Here is an 18018-nt window from a genome sequence, read left to right on the forward strand (position 1 = left end):
TGAAATATATTTTTTTAAAAAGTTATTTTTGAAATTTATTTCTTATACAAAGAATAAAATAAATAAATAAAAGTCTATTCGCTAACCTGCAAAAGCTAGAGATGCAGACGGCCGTACAAACATGAACGAACGGCAAATCAAATCCGCTGCGTTGTCAATGGCGGAAGAGAAGAATCGAACTCCAATCAGGTCTATTACTCAAAAACCTCTTTAAATTTCTTCTACATTCATCCACTCGAATTTCTTCTGTTCATGTGTTTACGGTCACTGATTTCGATATTATTCCACTAGAGGCATCTTCCTTCTTTTTATACAATTATGTGATCCTCGCGGTTCGATTCGGTGATCCTCCGATTGAATTTGAGCTTTAATTTTCACTTTTTTCTACAGGAGTTTGATGTGCTGTTTCCTTTTGATTAATGCAGAATCATGATGTTGCTTTATGAAAATTCTTTAGGTTAGAAACGAGTAGTTGTAATTAGAACTCGACGGTTGTCTCTTGAACAATGGCAGCGTCGGCAAAAACTCTTGCTATTCCGGATCAGTCGAATAATGGCGACTGGACGATTGTTTTACCTCGTCGTGGCAGGCAGAGGAAGAATTTGCCGAAGCTAAGAAAACAAGAAGATCAGCGGACTTGGTCTCCGTCTGATCAGGCCAATGATACAATCAGGGAATCGAAACTGTTGCATAAGATGGAAATCTGTATTAAGAAAGTTGAGATCTCCCAATTTTATCGAACTCTTGTTGTTGAGCTTGAAACGATGCCGGTCTTGGAATCCTTGAATAGGGTTTTGGCCTCGGAGTCGAAGATGGGGATGGTTATCTATGGCGTAGGAAGCATTGAAAATTATGAAAATCCTCGATTGCAGCTCAGTCTTGCTATATTGTTGAAGAGAAAATTTAGTTGGATTGGAAGGTTAGAGGTGTTCGATCCAATTCTTTCTGCAATCGAATGTCGGATTATTGAATCCTTTGGTTGTTCTGTTCTATCAGTAAATGAGCAAGGACGGCGATGTGCGCAGAAGCCAACAATGTTCTTCATGCCCCATTGCGAGGCAGAGCTGTACAACAATCTTTTACAGGAGAATTGGCCGGTGGAGCTGTTGAATCATGTTGTGCTGTTTGGAAATAGCTTTGAGATCTATGAGCAGTTTGTATCTGAATTCAAGAACTCACCCGTTGTTGATTCGGCAAAGTACATCTTGGCCTCTAGAAAATTCTCACGCGAGATCAAAATCAAGACACTTTAAGATGAATATTTTGGTGCTTTCCATGATTCAAGTTGGCATTTTTTCAGCCCTGTTTTACCGACAGAGCTGCAGTTCACAGATCTTTGAGGACATTGTCTAGTGCTTGGAGAAACAGCCAGGTAAATGCAGTGTTAAAATTGTTCATTAATTTTGATCTTTACTTGATTGTCTCTCATCTCAAAGTCTTGTTAAATACCAACTATAGGAATATTTATCACAAGAAAGAACATAAAGATGTCTCAACAGTATAAACAGCCTCATAGACATCATGGTATAAGATTCTAATGCATAGAAAAAAGTTTTCTTGAGAGTAGAAATTTACACTATAGGGTAAATCGCAACTATGATGGCAACTATGATGAATTGAGTGTACGCTTGGTAGTGCCATGTTAGGTGACAATGACGAAGTAGTTCTTGAGTCTAATGCATAGAAAAAAGATTTCTTGAGAGTAGAAATTTACATTATAGGGGTAGATGGATTTCTATCTCGCAACTATGATGAACTGAGTGTTCACTTGGTAGTGTCATGGTAGGTGACAATGACGAAGTAGTTCTTGATTCTAATGCATAGAAAAAAGATTTCTTGAGAGTAGAAATTTACATTATAGGGGTAGATCGATTTCTATCTCGCAACTATGATAAATTGAGTGTTCACTTGGTAGTGCCATGGTAGGTGACAATGACGATGTAGTTCTTCCTACTAAGCATATCAGTCAATGTCAACAGTAACAGTCTAAGTCCACCCCTAGCAGATAGTCCTCTCCAACCGTGTGGGATCTCACATCAACAATCTATATTTGATCAATTGTTTGAATCATATGTCATAGTAGACCTTGGTTATTGTGCTTTTCGTGTTAAATATCGAATCAACGATATAGTAAATTCATAAAGATCTTATACACCTAGGTGAAGGACTTGTTACTAGCAATGAAAGGGGAAAGACTACCACCACCTGTTCCCAAGGAGTTTGAAAGGTTCTAACTCTAATATTGTAATACAATTTAAGGATCTGAAAAAAGAAGAAAAAATGAAGAACAGAAGATTAAATCTAAGCCATATATTCCACATCTTTTTATTTACACATTACAAATGCCAATGATATACAGCAGCTACCAAAGGAGAATGATCATTTTTTCTTCAACTTTCAAGCTTTTTTCTAGTGATCGACTAAATATAAAATCATATGAATTCAATACCTCCCCATAGCAGCAGCTATTGTGTGAGTGGAATGCATTCTAGCTCAACCTCAAGAACACCTCTCTCCACATTCTGCAATCTAAGAGATATGTCCTGTCTAACCTTTCCATCTACAAGGTTAATGATTCCATCTTTTACCAACGTATTGTCATTAGTTGCCACCCATTTTCCCAGCTGCATTGATTCATCAATTGTCGACTTCTCGTATGCCCTTGTGGCTGCAACCAAGGGTTGTATGTCGATTTCGGCCTCGCCCATAAAGTCATCAGTGGAAAATGTGTCCTTATCATAGACAAGCTGCAGAAATCATCATTTGTTATCTCTTACTAACTGTAGATAATCTAATATACTTGGAAGCTTAAGAACTTAATGACTATAGACAGGAGGTTCCTTGATGAAGAAGATGCTTTTGGCAAGAAACGGTGATAGATTTGGAATAAGAGACTCAACTTTCTACAACATAGTACTCAAAATTTGATTTAGTTGTTTAAGTCATGATTTCATTCTCGAACAAGTTATGTTATTGCTCACCACTTTTAGCGGAGGTATATGTTCGGGAATCGACAACATTAGGCTCTCATTCCAAACTGGGTTAAGGTTGCTCTTTATGACACGAGTCCTCACAGACTGCAACAAATAGCAGTAGGAATCAGTACTAGATAAAATTGTAGCTAATACAAATCTTAAACCTGAATGTGGATCGAAGTAATATAAAAGAGAGGCTCACTTGGTGACCCAATGAGAGAATTACATAGGGATCACTGGACACCACGTCTCTGATAGCTAGGTTCGTGCCTCTAACCACATTGACCTTAACCAACCCGACGAACTCGACCATACCTGCCTACAAACATCACATCTAAAGTAATAAGATCCAACATCCATATCAAACAAAAATTTTAAGCCACAACACTTGCTTTGCTTTTTATTTCCCTCACTCATCTCCAACATAATTTGACTGCTAGCTCAAAGTTCCAGCTTTACATTTTCAACTGTTCATTGATGAAGAATATGCATTTATAAGAGATAAAACTCATTCTTGGTTAATCAGAGCATTTTGAATTCATTAGAACCGTTTAGTGTGCTTATTCAGTCCCCTCTTCATCTTGAATGTGTAGTCTAATAACTTAAAAAAGCACGTTTTTATGGCTCAACATATCAAATGATCCCTACTAGTTCGAGTGTTTGGGTGGCTCAAGTATTGAAGACTAGTATGTCAAGTAGCATATGAGAAGCATATCTAAGTGCTCAAATAAACAATAACTTATCATGCATCAATTTTTGGAACAAAATTATAACAATCTTTTTGAGGAGGGTCGTTAAGGGTCAACTTGAGAATATTAAAGAATGAAAAACAGAATTCCTCAGATTAGGGACCCCATGAAATAAATGATATATAACCACATGGATCTGCTTAAAGAGGAATGGTTGCAACCAAAAATTTGAAAATAAAAAAGGAATTTGTGATCTCTACAGCAATCCACAACTTAAAATGCTGAAAGAAATCATTAATAAGAAAAATCCATAATCAAAGAAACTTACTGACGCTAGTCTTGAGACGGAAGGGTTGCTCTTGTCGAAACTCTTGTGGTCACTATCTCTTCTAACTCGGCTGTTACGAAACGCATTCGCAATGCGATGCCTGGTAGCTAGTTTCTCATACTGCCTTTTGTCCTGGGAACCATTCTTGCTTGAAGAGTTAATTTGAGAGCATGATGAAATCCTTTTATTAACTGAGCCATCACTAGAATTATGACCATTGCCGTTATAAAATTGTAGCAGTTCATACTTTCTCCTGAATTTACAAGAAATGTGAGTCTTTAATATAATAGAATGTCCTCAATATTTCAGATTCCTCGATAAATGAATGAGCGTGTGCTAGCAATACCTTATAAACTCAAAGCGCTCCTCTATACAGGAATCTGGTTTTGGTTTTCTGGTCAAATCTATGATGCCGGCTTCATATTTCTTGTTTACATCTGCGTTTCCACCCATGCTTATAAAAGTATTGACTTGTTCATCCGTCCAATTATCAAGCTTCACTGAGAAAACCTGGAATTTATTGTTGATAAATTTAGATCATAAAATTCTTTGCATGAGATATGAGCCTTCAGTATTGAAATTAAAGTCCATATAAAAATAGTAAACAGAAATTACTTCAAAATTCAATTCAGGTGATCAATATAATAGAAAGGATCATGTAAGTATATCCTACTGAGAATAACTTCTTTTTGGAGTTCAACAGCATTTGGAGCGGGGGATTTGAAGCTCTGACGTCTTGGTCGTGGATACTTTTTGGTATGCTCACTTTGGCTATCCTAACGAGAATAACTATCTACTGAGACAAGTTGAGGTGGAAACTGTTTTCCGTTGTTGCCTTATCAAGTCTCAGCAACTAAATCCCAAATCTGCCTTACAACCCAAACTGTCGCATCCATAATTCTTCTTTCTTTCTTTTTTTATGCATATAGATCAAGTATCATCACTCCCTACATTATGCTCGTGGACCACCCTTACTAATCCTAAGAGTGCCTTTGCCCATCCCAGCGCCAACTTCTAGAGATGGCAAAGGTTTTAAACTAAGGTTTCCACCTGGGGCTTAAACCAAGACTTTAGAGGGCATCTCCAACTATCCCAATCCTTTGCCATCAAGAGCATCCCTTAGGGTGCATCCGTGATCTTTTTGTCCACCAGAAAATTGTCCTCAATAGAAATTATGCTAATTTCCTGAAGTCAGAACATGAAGCATCCTAAACATACATGCTCTAAATTTTAAGTACTCAGAATTTCCAACCATCGTCAAGGTTCACAACCAAAACATCCTTTCCTCATACAGCTACAGTGCCAAATTTCCTTTTACACTTGAAGGAGTACAATTTATCATCTATATCAAGTATCAATCAACTGTGAGAGCAGACGTGCAAATAGAAGCATCTGACTTTTGTTCATTTGGGTACACTGTTCAAGGTATTTTGAGGTTGATGACGAGCTTAGAAAGATCAAAGGTTCTTTGGCAATGTTGATACGTGACCTGCTTTATGATATTGTCTAATGCCATAAATTTTTTCTAATATGGAAAGCTTATCTAAAATGATCACGTCATCAAGCAGCATGGTCAAGACCTACCTTATGTGTTTGTTATTAGGAGAATAAAAAAGAAACAAAAGGAAAAAGAAGAAGAAGAAGAAACCTTAGAGATATGAACTCCAAGACTTCTGTGTACTCCAGAACACTTTATACAGATAAATACTCCCAAATTTAACGATCTGCATCCATAAATCAGAGATTATGAACAAAAAACTAAACTCATGTTGAGAAGAAGTTTCAGTAGATATCAAAGGCAACAGTTGCATTTTGTGTGATGTAGAAACCACCCAAGACATCAAGAGTGATAAAAATAACTGATCCTTTTCTAATTTATACACATTAAAGAGACGTGTCAGGTGTGACATAAAGTGGCCTAAGGAGATTCAATGGTCAGCCCAAGTAGATTGAGGTCTCAATTCCCTAATAATAGTCCATTTGTTTCTTCCAGAAGAGATCAGAATAAAGATCTCAACAACAATCATACGGCAACTATTAACTTCCTCCCTCCCTGTGCCCTAGAAAAGAGAGAAAAAGAGGCACGCAACATATGAAAACGGTCAGTTGGCTGAAGTTTAATCCACCTATTCAACGTCTGAATAACTGACTCGAGGGAGGAACTTCCAAGAGGGAATTGTTTCCCCATGGGTTCATAGGGAAGGAAAAGAAAGGAAAGAAACAATGGCAAAACAGAAAAAACTGTTCTATTGATGTCGGAAGAAACTTGAGAGCAAGGAATGGGGACTTCTCTCTTGAACAATTCAATGGCACCTAGTTTTAAATTTTCATCACATTTCCCACACACCACACTACAATTTGATCAGGATTTCAAGGAGAAAGAGAGTTAATTTGAAACTTGTATGAATGAATATCTGAATAAAAAGAAAATAAAACATTTAGACTTACACCCATTTCGGATCTGGTGAGCCACAATCTGCACATAACTTATTACCAGATTGGCGCAACAGATCTTCCAACCTTTTCTGGGGGCCTGATTGAAGGCAGCACAAGATAGTATAGTTAACAAAGCTTCTTCAAATATATCGGGTGGTGATAGGGTACTAGAAACATAACTCATTACAAAAGAACGTAAAAAGTGCACATGACGATTATCAGTGGGAAATAAATACAACATTCAAGAAAGTAGAAACATGGGTACGCAACAGAGATTGGGAGCATGGCAAACAACAAATTCTCAAACTTAATCTGACCAAAAATATAATAACAATTGAGAAAGAAATGTACAAGACCTTGAACTTAGGATTCTATTCGTTTATAATATAGGGGGTTTCCTGTTCCCCTCGTTCTACACTGAGCATTCTTTAGTTTTAAGATGGGATCAGTTCAGCTTTGTGTTATGGTCCCAAAAAAAGTTAAAGGAAGGGAAAACTTAAACCAAATTAAGAAGGTTGCTATCATTTTGATATTCACGAGAAACAACTAAAAGCATGTCATCAAGAAAATGCAAGTGGTCAAAATCCTATTTTGACCAATAGTGAAGCCATCCAATCAGACCCTCATCGACTCCTGTGTAAGAATCATAATAAAGCAATTACTTAGCAGAAGATGACAAAAAAAGAGATTACCTGGTCTTAGGAGGGGAAATCTTGTCGTGCAAGCTCAAGTAGGTTAAATGTTTCAAGATCAAACTCTAAGAATCATGTGAGATTTCAGCTTCTAGAGTGCTAAAAGTTAAATCTTGTCAAATATAGGTTTGGGTGAATTTTGTTTCTATTTCTTGAATCTTATTTCCTTATTTCCTTGATTCTTTTCGTTTATTATTTCTTATTTATAGTTTGTTGGGTCTTGAAGTTGAGGTTATTGATTCTAAGTTTCTCATTTATTTCATTTCACTTGTTTCTTTGAGAATCGATACTTCACGTCCATCTCGATTTTGTATTCAAGACTTGCTTCTTAAAGTGCTTGATATTGCAAACTCTTAAATATTTGTTTCCTATTTGGAGAGATTTTAAATATTTTTTAGGGAGTGCTACATCTTTTGAGTGAAACACGTGAGGGAGTGATTGTAAGGTCCAATTTTCTATATGCTAACATCTTTTTGCAGCCATGTATACTCAAAATAGAGCTTCAAGGAATTGCCACAAGTTGATTAAAACATGCTTCTATTGTTCGTTGGGAAGATTTAAAATCCTGAGTACCTTCTTTGGAAGGAGGGAATGGATGCCATATTTGACCACCACAACTACAATGAAAAGGGAAAGGTAAAAGTTCGTCTCTGCATTTGAGAAATATGCACTGACACGGTGAAATGTTTAGTCATCAAAGACAGTGGAAACCATGCAATACCCTCATGTAAAGAGTTCAAGCTTCTAATGAGGAAGCGTTTAGTTACTAAATCTTTCCACAAATTGTAAACTTTGAGACAGGGAGCAAAAATGTGGAAAAATACTATGAAAAGATGCTCTCATTGCTTGAGGAGATTAACTTATATGTGGATGAGGAAGCTACCATGAACCGTTCTACCAAGGACTGGACTTAATGAGGAGATTGCAGAGATGATTGCCAATCAAGAAGAAATTCAACCTTGTGAGGATTTGATCTTAAGGCTATCCATTGGAAGCATTGAACAGTGGAATATCTAACAGCTAAACTGAGCATTCTGATGTTACCCAAACTACAGTAAAAGACCTTTCATTGAAGTTCAAAATGATTCCTAGTCCACTAATTAATTAATCTCTCATGATATAAATTAATTTTTAGACTGGAAGACATATTACTGGCCAAAGAATCAGCAGGATGACTAGATTTTACATTTTCCACAATTAAACTAATTATGGGATTTAGCTCCATCTACTTTCAATACAATTCCATAGTAAATGCTATTACATTTAAAAATATATTGAGAATTGAAGATATAATACCAGAGAGCTGTTGATCCTTTTTCCAGTTCCACCGTTGCGTTTCTGAATCTGAATACAAGAGATCATAGAGAATTGAAGAACTGAAAAGGAGTGAAAGATCTGACAGCTAAACTATGTATTCTGATGTTATGCAATCTACAGTAAAATATCACTTATTAGAAAGTTAAAAATGATTCCTAACTTAGTAATTAATTAATCTCCTGAAATTGGAATGCACAACATACAATACTTGTATATCAACTCAGCAGGTTGACTAGGTATTACATTTCCTACAATTTACACTTCCTCCAGGATTTGGCTTTCAAAAATATTCCTTAATAAGTGCAAGTGCAGTTATAGAGATACCGAGAATTGAGATATAATACCAGAGGGCATTCGACTCCAGTCCCAGCCTCGCATTTCTGAATCTGGAAATAGAAGATCGAAGAGACAAACGCCTAGCACATTTCAATCATGTCAAGGAAATTTCAATAGTAACACGAGCTGAGCTCTTTATACATCGGTAACAATAGATACATTCTTACAATTCTTAAGCAATATGAGTAATGTCCTAAAAGAATAGATAGCAGTGAACAGGTCCCAATGGTCCATTTGAACAAATGAAAAATAAGTGCCTACCCACCATGCTACAATACAAGTTCCAATATATTGAAGAGGATACTCATTTAGTAGTAAATGTCAATCCTACATGTTTGTGATGATTATGTCTACACTCTTATTTCCAACCTCCACAACAAAAACAGAAAAATCACACAACATTGAACGTATAAAGTTTCAGCAGTTTTCAAGTACACCAATTAGTTCTATTATAATTACTCAATAGCTTATAGTAACTAAGGCTTTTCTTTGATGGTTGGAGCACACTTTGCATCCAAAGATTTAGTCAACCAGCTCAAATTTACTGAAATTTTGGTCTTTCCATGTCCATAGACCATCTTTATTTTCAATATCACAGTTATTTTTGTGAGATTCCACATCAGTTGGAGAAGGAAACAAAGCAAAGCATTCCTTATAAGGATGTAGAAACCTCTCTCTAGCAAGCGCGTTTTAAAACCTTGAGAGGAAGCCCAAAAAAGAAGACTTAAAAAGAACAATATCTGCTAGCGGTGGGCTTGAGTTATTACAATTTTACTTCCTAAAGAGAGACCCTTCCATAAAATTATCAAATGGGACACCGCATTCAAATCCCAATAGTTTTTCGGAGTCCATAAGAGACTTATTACACCCAAAAAAGTTCAACCTTAAGGGAAGATAAATCATATGACACATCAATATAATGTCTCAATCATCTCAATAAAAATCAAAAAGCTTTTCAAAGTTATCTAAGACTTAATTACTATTACAAAAATGTTTTATGGTACAACAAATGTGAAGGGAGGAATTCGAACCTAACCTCATAGGAAGGAATAGACAGGCAAATGCTCCCGTTGGCTATAAAATATGTTTATTATACACTCACCATTATACTTACTCTCATAAAAGGAAATATTTGGACAAAAAACATCATCAATGAACTGATTTTGTAATATCCCAAATGAAGGTTTGAGAAGTATCAACTGGAAATATGAACTTTTTAGCTCATAGGAGAGATTGCAAGGGTTGGAAGGACACCGTACATTTCAAATAATTAAGAAGCAGCTCAATCTTAAGTTCATCCACACAAGATCTGTCTCTCCACCCAATCTCCATTTTTTTTTAACTCTAGCCCATACTCGCCATTTTATTTGAGAACCAGTTCTATCTCTAGTTATCCAAATATTTGCCCACTTAGCATATAACTTCTAAGGGGTATCTAGAAACTCTAAAACATTCCATTGAGCATAAACTTGGAAACCTATCAACACACTTCAAATACCAGCTGATATTTTTTCATCTCGACTATGAAGCACATGTTGTCGGGGACGGAATATGTCAATATGATCTAGATTATTCAAAATGTATCTAAAGCTTCCTAAAACCTGTAGTTTGTAGGAGAAAGTAAACTTTTATTGGGATTAAAATGAAAGAATACCAGACAAAAGAGAGTGGACATACAAAAAGACAGCCCAACAAGAGTAGCCTCAAAGTTAACATACAAAAAAGGGATCAATATAAAATAATAAGTCCCAGAGGATAGATACAAAAATCCTTAGAGAATGGTGCCCAAATTGAGGCATCTTCCCTTTTCAAACAAGAGAATTCCAGTTAATCAGTAGTTAACTTAATCATCACTTTACTGGCTACTGTAAGGCCCCTCAACTTCCTATTGGATGATTAACTATTCAACTAAGAACTGATATTCAAATCTTTATCTGTACACTAAGCCACAAAGTTTTCTTCCAGTATTGGGTATCAGTAGTATAATCCACCAAGCTGAAGTCAAGTGAGTTTCATATTCTAATATCTCAAGAATCCCAACCCTTAAATTCACAAAATTAATCAACGCGAAGATATCTTGGGCTATGAACACGAATAATCATTTGCAGAGATGAAAAAAATACCTGAATCGGAGTTCTTCGGCTGGGTTGACATCTCCAGCCTCAAATAACGAGCACACAGATCATGAAAGAATGGGGGAATCTGGAAGCAGCAGTTCTCTTAGTTAATCCACTGGGTCACAATCTAAAACTTGAGAGAAAGAGCATAATAAACACAGTGGAAAGGAAATCGAAGGAGTTCTTACAGGTTTGTACAATGACGAATGAAATGATTAAGCGTAGATTAACATAACTCTGCCCTGCCTTTTCTCTGCATGAAACAAAATCAAAATGTACTAACAAAAACGAGAATCCAACACTCCAATGCCAAAATTAAACCGAATACGCATAACAAACAAGCTGAAAGACACCAAATAATGCTTACCGTTCAAGGAACAAAAGAAGGGAGGCGCGATGCTAGAGATAGTTCAACGCATTTAACGGAAAATCTGCAGCTAACGAAGCATACACAACGCTCGTAACGAAAAATGTCGAAGAATTAACGAAAACCGCAAAACCTTACCATCTTCGGTGAAATTTGGTGGAACAAATGCAGAGAAAAAACTGAAATCAGAGAGAAATTGATAATATCAGAATGTGTATCTCATTGCTCACAAATTGTTGGTCGGTTAGCAACAAACTTCAATTGATTTTGAGAAAAAGAAGAAATGGGCCCGATGATCTTCGATAGAAAAGAAAAAAAAATCATTCATGTTCGTTCAAGTCAACGTAGTTCATGGATATGATGTAAGTGTCCAGAAGAGACGATGATTAATTAAAAATAATTAGTTCAAAATCCAGTAATTAACAGATAATTAGTTGAAATTTAAATCAGTTAATTAACAGATTTTCTTAAAATTATAATAATGAAGAAGAACAGGTCAAGAGGGCTGTAGGGACATCTAATGCACGTTGTTTACTTTTTTTTTTTTTCTTTTTTTTTCTTTTTTTTTTTTTAACGACACAATTTTTTTAAAAATTTTATAATTAAATTTATATTTTTAGCTATTATTTAAGTTTACTACTAGCAAATATTACTATATTTGAGCTTTCTCTTTTGAATTTTTCTTCGAGATTTTCACAAGAATGTTTTGTTCTCCTCTTCAACCAACGTGTGATCTCACTATTCACTCCTTTCGAGGCCCAATGTCCTCGCTAGGACACTAATGTCTGGTTCTGATACTATTTGCAACAGTCTAACCTCACCGCTAACAGATATTGTATTTTTTGAATTTTAACTTTCGAGCTTCACAGTTTAAAACCTTAACTTCAAAAACATTCTCACCATTAGCTTATAGATGAAATCGTGAGTACCAAGTTTCAAAAATAACTATAAATTCTATATTATTAATATTTTTTAATAAACTCCCTTTTTCAAATTTTATTAAAAAAAATAATTAAACTATTTTTGAAACAAAAATACTCACCATTAATAATTATATTTTTAATTTTTAAAAAATCTAAAGCTATTATTAAACAAAATAATTTAACTGTTAGTAAAAAAAAAATGATATTTTTTTAAAATACTCTAAATTCAAATTAGCAATAAATTACACTAAATTCTGACCTTTTGAATATTTTTATTAATTTAAAAAATTATTGACAAGAGAATATTAATATTCTAAAAGGTAGCTAGAGGTCCTACCTACCACTAATTCAAATACTTTTTCCATTTCGAACAAATTCAATACTTTTTTCGTGGAAGCCACCAACATGTCTGGTGACGAACTTTTTATAGGTCATAGTGCTAACGCACGTAATCTCATGGTAACGGATAGCAATTGTGTGACATTTATTGTAACTCAACGAACAAATTAGTCGTGAGAAATTTAGACGTCATGAACAATGTCAACGTGTATTCGAGTCTCGAGTTATGCTTGTTAGAAATGTTTTAGAAAACGTGAGTGATGAAATACATCTGAAGGATTGAAAGTAACGTTATATAATTATAAGCAAAAGGCAACATGATTGTTTAAATAACGTATAATTTATGGGATAAAGAATGTAATATTAGATGAAAATAGTATTTATTAATATTTTTTAACTTAAAAAAAAATAAAAAATCACCTTTAATTTTTTTTTAAAAAAAAGAATATTCATAAATTCATTAATTTTAAAAAATTTAGAGATGATTTATTAACGGTTTCAAAAATATTATTTGAATGTTCAATTTTATTAATACTTTAAAATGTTTTAAAAATTTTAAAAAACAACTATGAACTAACTAAAGCTACGAGAGCTTATGTTCAAAGTGGACAATATCATATCATTGTGGAAAGTCGTATTCATCTAATAGGGTATTAGAGCCATGCCCTAAACTTAGTCGGGCCAATAGATCGGTAAATCCTCAAATGTAGAACAAAGGATTCCAAAAGGAGTAAAGCTTCCTCGAAGGCATAGTAAAAAAATGACTAAAACTCCAAAAGAAAAAAAAGTCGAGCATCGATTAAGGGGAGGTGTTGGATGAAAAAAGTCCAACGTCGATTAATTTAGAGAATGATCATGGGTTTATAATAAAGAAAATACTATGTTCAAGGCATTTTGGTGAAGTCCAAAGCAAAGCCATTAGTACTTATGCTCAAAGTGGACAATAATATACCATTATGGAGAGTCGTGTGTTCATGATTAGAAGTATCATTTTTTACCTTAAAAAAAACAAATTTTCACCACCCTTTGATAGATTTTTTTTATGGTTAAAATTGGTGAGTTTTGGTTAAATTATTTAAGGGATGATTTTTAAGCAAATATTAAAATAATTTTTGATAAAACTCCATTTAATTAAAATTTAACTAAGAATATTTTTAGATTATGTTTTTTTTATTTAAATTAATGGGCGACAAAGGTTGAATGGAGAGAGAAAATTGAATATACCATAAAATAATTGTTTTTTAATTATAATTTTAACCTAAAAAAGATTAAAAGGAAAAGAAATAAAAAATAACAAATAAATAAATAACAGAAAAGGACATATTTGTATTTCTAGGTTCTTCACCATTTCTTACAGTATCAAGTGGAAAGCTTAAGCCGCCCTTCCGCCTATACTCTGTCGTCCGCCATTCACGAACTCTGTCTCCGGCCGAAGCTTCGCCCTTCTGCCATTGAATTACGGTCTCAGAAGCTCAGTCTAATGTCATCAGAAACTTTTTCGCCGGCCATGGAGTCTTTGGTTCTGCAACTCCATGAAATCTCTGCTGTTAAGTTCGGAAACTTCAAGCTCAAGTCCGGTATATACTCTCCTATTTACATTGATCTTCGTGTTATTGTCTCATATCCTTCACTTCTCAGCCAAATCTCCAAAACCCTAATCTCTTCTCTTCCGCCGTCTACCTCCTACAACCTCGTTTGTGGTGTTCCTTACACTGCCCTTCCTATTGCGACTTGCATCTCCGTTAGTGACAATGTTCCGATGGTTATGCGTCGGAAGGAGATTAAGGATTACGGGACGGCGAAAGCTATCGAGGGCCATTATGAAGCGGATCAAATATGTTTGATTATTGAGGATTTGGTGACGAGCGGTGCGTCGGTTTTGGAAACTGCAGCACCGCTACGGGCGGCGGGGTTGAAGGTGAGTGATGCGGTTGTGTTGCTTGATAGAGAACAGGGCGGGCGGGAGAATTTGGAGGAGAATGGGATTAAATTGCATTCGATGATTAAGTTGAGTGAGATGGTGAGGATTTTGAAGGAGAAGGGGAAGGTTGGAGAAGAAATGGAAGGGGTGGTCGCGAGATTCTTGGAGGAGAATCGGAAGGTTGCGGTGCCGAAAGTGGAGAAGCCTGTTAGAGTTAAGGCCATTTCCTTTCCGGAAAGAGCGAAGTTGGCGAAGAATCCGATGGGGAAGAGGCTGTTCGAGGTGATGGTCGAGAAGGAAAGCAACTTGTGCGTAGCTGCTGATGTTGGCACCGCCTCGGAGCTGCTTGATATCGCCGAGAAAGTAAGAACATCTAGAATTTCTGAATTTTCTTGGGATTTTCGTCAATACCCAGATTAGGAAAAGTAAACGAAATCATTAAGAAAATGAAAATGAATTGGGTTTTAAAGTAAAAACCAGAGAGTTCTTCGTTTCCTGTTCTTGTAATCCGTTTGGCTTCTGCTGCTCTAGCTAACGAAGCTCTCGGTAGAATTTTATCTCTGGGAAGCATTTATAGCTTTTAGGACCGTCCCACAAAACATCATAGTTGATAATTTCGAACTATCTTTGTTTGTTTATCCTTTGCTTTGTGTCAATCAGGTTGGACCAGAGATTTGCTTACTGAAAACTCATGTGGATATACTGCCAGATTTCACCCCTGACTTCGGTTCCAAACTTCGCTCGGTATATTTCTTCCATGAACTTCATTTATTTCTCACTTTCCTTGCACTTATTATAGATTTTAGCTATACCTTGGGACACAGGTTAGTTGTTAATGCTTGTTCGTGTACGGTAGTATTGATGGTGAGATGCCAAGGATGTTGATAACAAGAATATCATAACCTTATGAACTTGTAACTTTGGTACCCTGTTTTGACATTACCAGCAGTTCATTACTTCCATATTTTCAATACCATCTTTAGGATATCAGCTTGATTATAAAATGTCTCACAGTTACTTTCTTCATATGTTGGAGCCCTTTTTCGGGGAGGTGTAGTGTGAGATCTCACATCGATTGGAGAGGAGAACAAAACATTCTTTATTAAGGGTGTGGAAACCTCTTCCTAGCAGACGCATTTTAAAAAGCTTGAGGGGGAAGCCCAAAGAGGACCATATCTGCTAGCGGTGGCTTGGGCTATTACACGTGGGTTACGGTTAGGTTTAATGGCTCTTGTATTCTAAGAAAAATCTGCTCCATTTGATAACAGTTTCATTTTTAACTGGTTCTTAAAATCTACTCTTTTTAGTTTTAAAACTTTTGGCAGAATGGTTTAAGCTGCTTCAGATTTGCTTACATTATCTCACTCCAATGCAGATTGCTGAGAAACACAACTTCTTAATCTTTGAAGATCGCAAGTTTGCAGACATTGGAAATACAGTAACAATGCAGTATGAAGGGTAGGCCTCTCAATTTTCCCAATTAGTTTAGCTGTTACTTGCATTCATTTATTTCTACTTTTCAGCAATACCCTCGGAGGTCCCTGAAATCTTGTGTTTCTAATGCAGGGGTATTTTTCATATATTAGATTGGGCAGATATTATCAATGCTCACATTATCTCTGGTCCTGGAATTGTAGATGGATTGAAATTAAAGGTATACATACAGCAACACTCAAATGATAGTTTAATCGGGGTTCATAATGGTGTGTTTGCGAGTGTTTTCTAGAGGATTATTCAAAGAAACTTTAGAAGATACTAAAATGTTTCTTTTTTTGATGAAATACTTGTGCTTTCTCCGACCGTGTTCATCGAACTAGTATTTTGAACAGCTGCTATTTGCTAAAGTGTTCTAGACCAATGATTTCTTCAATTGCAATCTAGTCATTCTTTCATTTCTCAAATTTATTTATCATTCTGGATGGTGTAGGGGTTGCCTCGAGGTCGGGGTCTTTTACTTTTGGCTGAAATGAGCTCAGCTGGAAATCTTGCCACGGGAGATTACACGTCTGCAGCAGTTAAAATTGCAGAAGAACATTCTGACTTCGTAATCGGTTTCATATCGGTTAATCCAGCATCCTGGCCAGGTGCGCCTGGAAATCCAACATTCATTCATGCCACACCCGGAGTCCAAATGGTCAAGGGTGGTGACAATCTTGGACAGCAATACAATACCCCATATTCTGTAAGTTTCATCCAATATTTTCTTCTGCATCTTCTGTTCTCGACACTTGACATGAACTGCTATCAACTACAGAATTGAACTTGGCTTCATCCTTTTTAATCTTTCTTTACTCCCACTAATTGGTCGTCCATATAGGGAAGTTGTAGAAAGGAAAATTAGAAATGGTTGAAATTCTGATAGTTCTTGTTTGCTTTTTGTTATTTATATGATTTAAGAGAGAGATTATCAAACACGTAATAGAACTTAGGAGAAGTGAATTCAAATTTCATAATGGTTACCCACCTAATATATTGACATCCTAGGGGCATTCAAACTCAATATTTGGAGGCTTAGGTGGTAGTCACACGAGATTAATAAATGAAAAGCCTGAAATGGCATATCATGAACTGAAATTTGGGAAATTATGTTGTGCAGGTTGTCTATGATAGAGGAAGTGATATCATAATAGTGGGGCGTGGGATAATAAAGGCAGCTAATCCCGCCGATGCAGCTCGAGAGTATCGTCTACAAGGATGGGATGCTTATTTGGCTAAGACCACCTAGAACAGTTATTCACTTGGCTTTAATAACTTCTCCGGTGCCTGATGAATGTCGTTTCTTTTTTCTACTTTTTCCTTTTCGCTCGAGTTGCTTTCCCCTACATGCTTGCAGGATTTGGATTTTGGAGGGCTACTTAAGAGAAGCATTGCTGATTCAGCTTTGAAATAAATTTCAACCTACTTCATGTAAGCTTGTTAAGGAACAATGTGTGTTCTAATGTAATCCTTTGGTTGATCATGAGAATGAAAGTAATTTGTCAGATTTCTCTGTCTTTGATTTCTATGTTACAGTTTAGGTAACAATTTGACCTTTGTAATTTAAAATTTGTAATAATTTGATATCTATTGATAGAAATACTATTAACATACCACGGAATTAGGGATCAAATATTTTAAACTACGAAGACTCGATTTTTTATTGATAAAAGTTGATGTTTTATTTTGATATTATCTGTGACTAAAAAACTAAGACTTCGAAGATGAATTAGAACACGAAAATGTAATAGTCGAAGTCCTCCACCAATAGATATGGGATCTCATAATCCACTCTCTTTATCAAGAATGTTTCATTTCTCTTTTCAACTGACGTGGATCTCATAATTCACTCCCCTTGGAGGCCAGCGTTCTCGCTAACACATCACTCAGTGTCTAGCTTGTATACCATTTGTAACAGTTAAAACCCACCACTAGCAGATATTATCCGTTTTGGCTCATTACATGTCGCCGCCAGCCTCACGATTTTAAAACGCATCGACTTAAGAAAATTTTTCACACTCATACAACTGTGTCCTAACTGAAATTATTAATATCACTCTCCTTGGAGGCCAGCGTTTACGCTGACACATTGCTTAGTGTCT

At 35.7% G+C, this 18018-nt stretch overlaps 3 protein-coding genes across 11 annotated transcripts; 2 read left to right on the plus strand and 1 right to left on the minus strand.

Moving 5' to 3' along the window:
- The first annotated feature begins 81 nt into the window (after positions 1-81).
- On the plus strand, positions 82-8228 carry LOC111487849 (protein SENSITIVITY TO RED LIGHT REDUCED 1-like). Of its 6 annotated transcripts, XR_002719117.1 has the most exons (4): positions 82-189; positions 426-1372; positions 7600-7756; positions 7922-8228. XR_002719117.1 is itself a non-coding variant. In XM_023135406.1 (2 exons), the coding sequence occupies exon 2, from the start codon at positions 507-509 to the stop codon at positions 1251-1253; it is 747 nt and encodes a 248-aa protein (XP_022991174.1). In that variant the 5' UTR covers positions 82-189; positions 426-506; the 3' UTR covers positions 1254-1561. The 6 variants fall into 6 exon arrangements, 1 of the variants encoding a protein (XP_022991174.1); XR_002719119.1 differs by having other exon boundaries at positions 391-1372; positions 7600-8228; XR_002719116.1 differs by having other exon boundaries at positions 7600-8228.
- Positions 2227-11623, minus strand: LOC111487847 (probable ADP-ribosylation factor GTPase-activating protein AGD11). 4 transcript variants are annotated; one of them, XM_023135402.1, is made up of 13 exons: positions 11396-11623; positions 11258-11321; positions 11079-11143; positions 10897-10975; positions 8782-8853; positions 8417-8464; positions 6441-6525; positions 5641-5716; positions 4339-4502; positions 3993-4245; positions 3178-3294; positions 2982-3077; positions 2227-2747 (listed from the first exon to the last, which is right to left on the minus strand). In XM_023135402.1, the coding sequence occupies exons 4-13, from the start codon at positions 10925-10927 to the stop codon at positions 2466-2468; spliced, it is 1224 nt and encodes a 407-aa protein (XP_022991170.1). In that variant the 5' UTR covers positions 10928-10975; positions 11079-11143; positions 11258-11321; positions 11396-11623; the 3' UTR covers positions 2227-2465. The 4 variants fall into 4 exon arrangements, with proteins under 4 accessions (XP_022991170.1, XP_022991169.1, XP_022991171.1 ...); XM_023135401.1 differs by having other exon boundaries at positions 11258-11327; XM_023135403.1 differs by adding an exon at positions 10568-10572 and having other exon boundaries at positions 8782-8830; positions 11258-11623.
- A 2231-nt stretch (positions 11624-13854) lies between these two features.
- On the plus strand, positions 13855-17436 carry LOC111487846 (uridine 5'-monophosphate synthase-like). Its single transcript, XM_023135398.1, has 6 exons — positions 13855-14803; positions 15101-15184; positions 15816-15898; positions 16007-16094; positions 16368-16622; positions 17037-17436. The coding sequence occupies exons 1-6, from the start codon at positions 14000-14002 to the stop codon at positions 17163-17165; spliced, it is 1443 nt and encodes a 480-aa protein (XP_022991166.1). The 5' UTR covers positions 13855-13999; the 3' UTR covers positions 17166-17436.
- The last annotated feature ends 582 nt before the right edge of the window (positions 17437-18018 follow it).

Source organism: Cucurbita maxima, unplaced genomic scaffold, assembly GCF_002738345.1.
Source record: "Cucurbita maxima cultivar Rimu unplaced genomic scaffold, Cmax_1.0 Cma_Scf00012, whole genome shotgun sequence".
NCBI classification, from domain to species: Eukaryota; Viridiplantae; Streptophyta; class Magnoliopsida; order Cucurbitales; family Cucurbitaceae; genus Cucurbita; species Cucurbita maxima.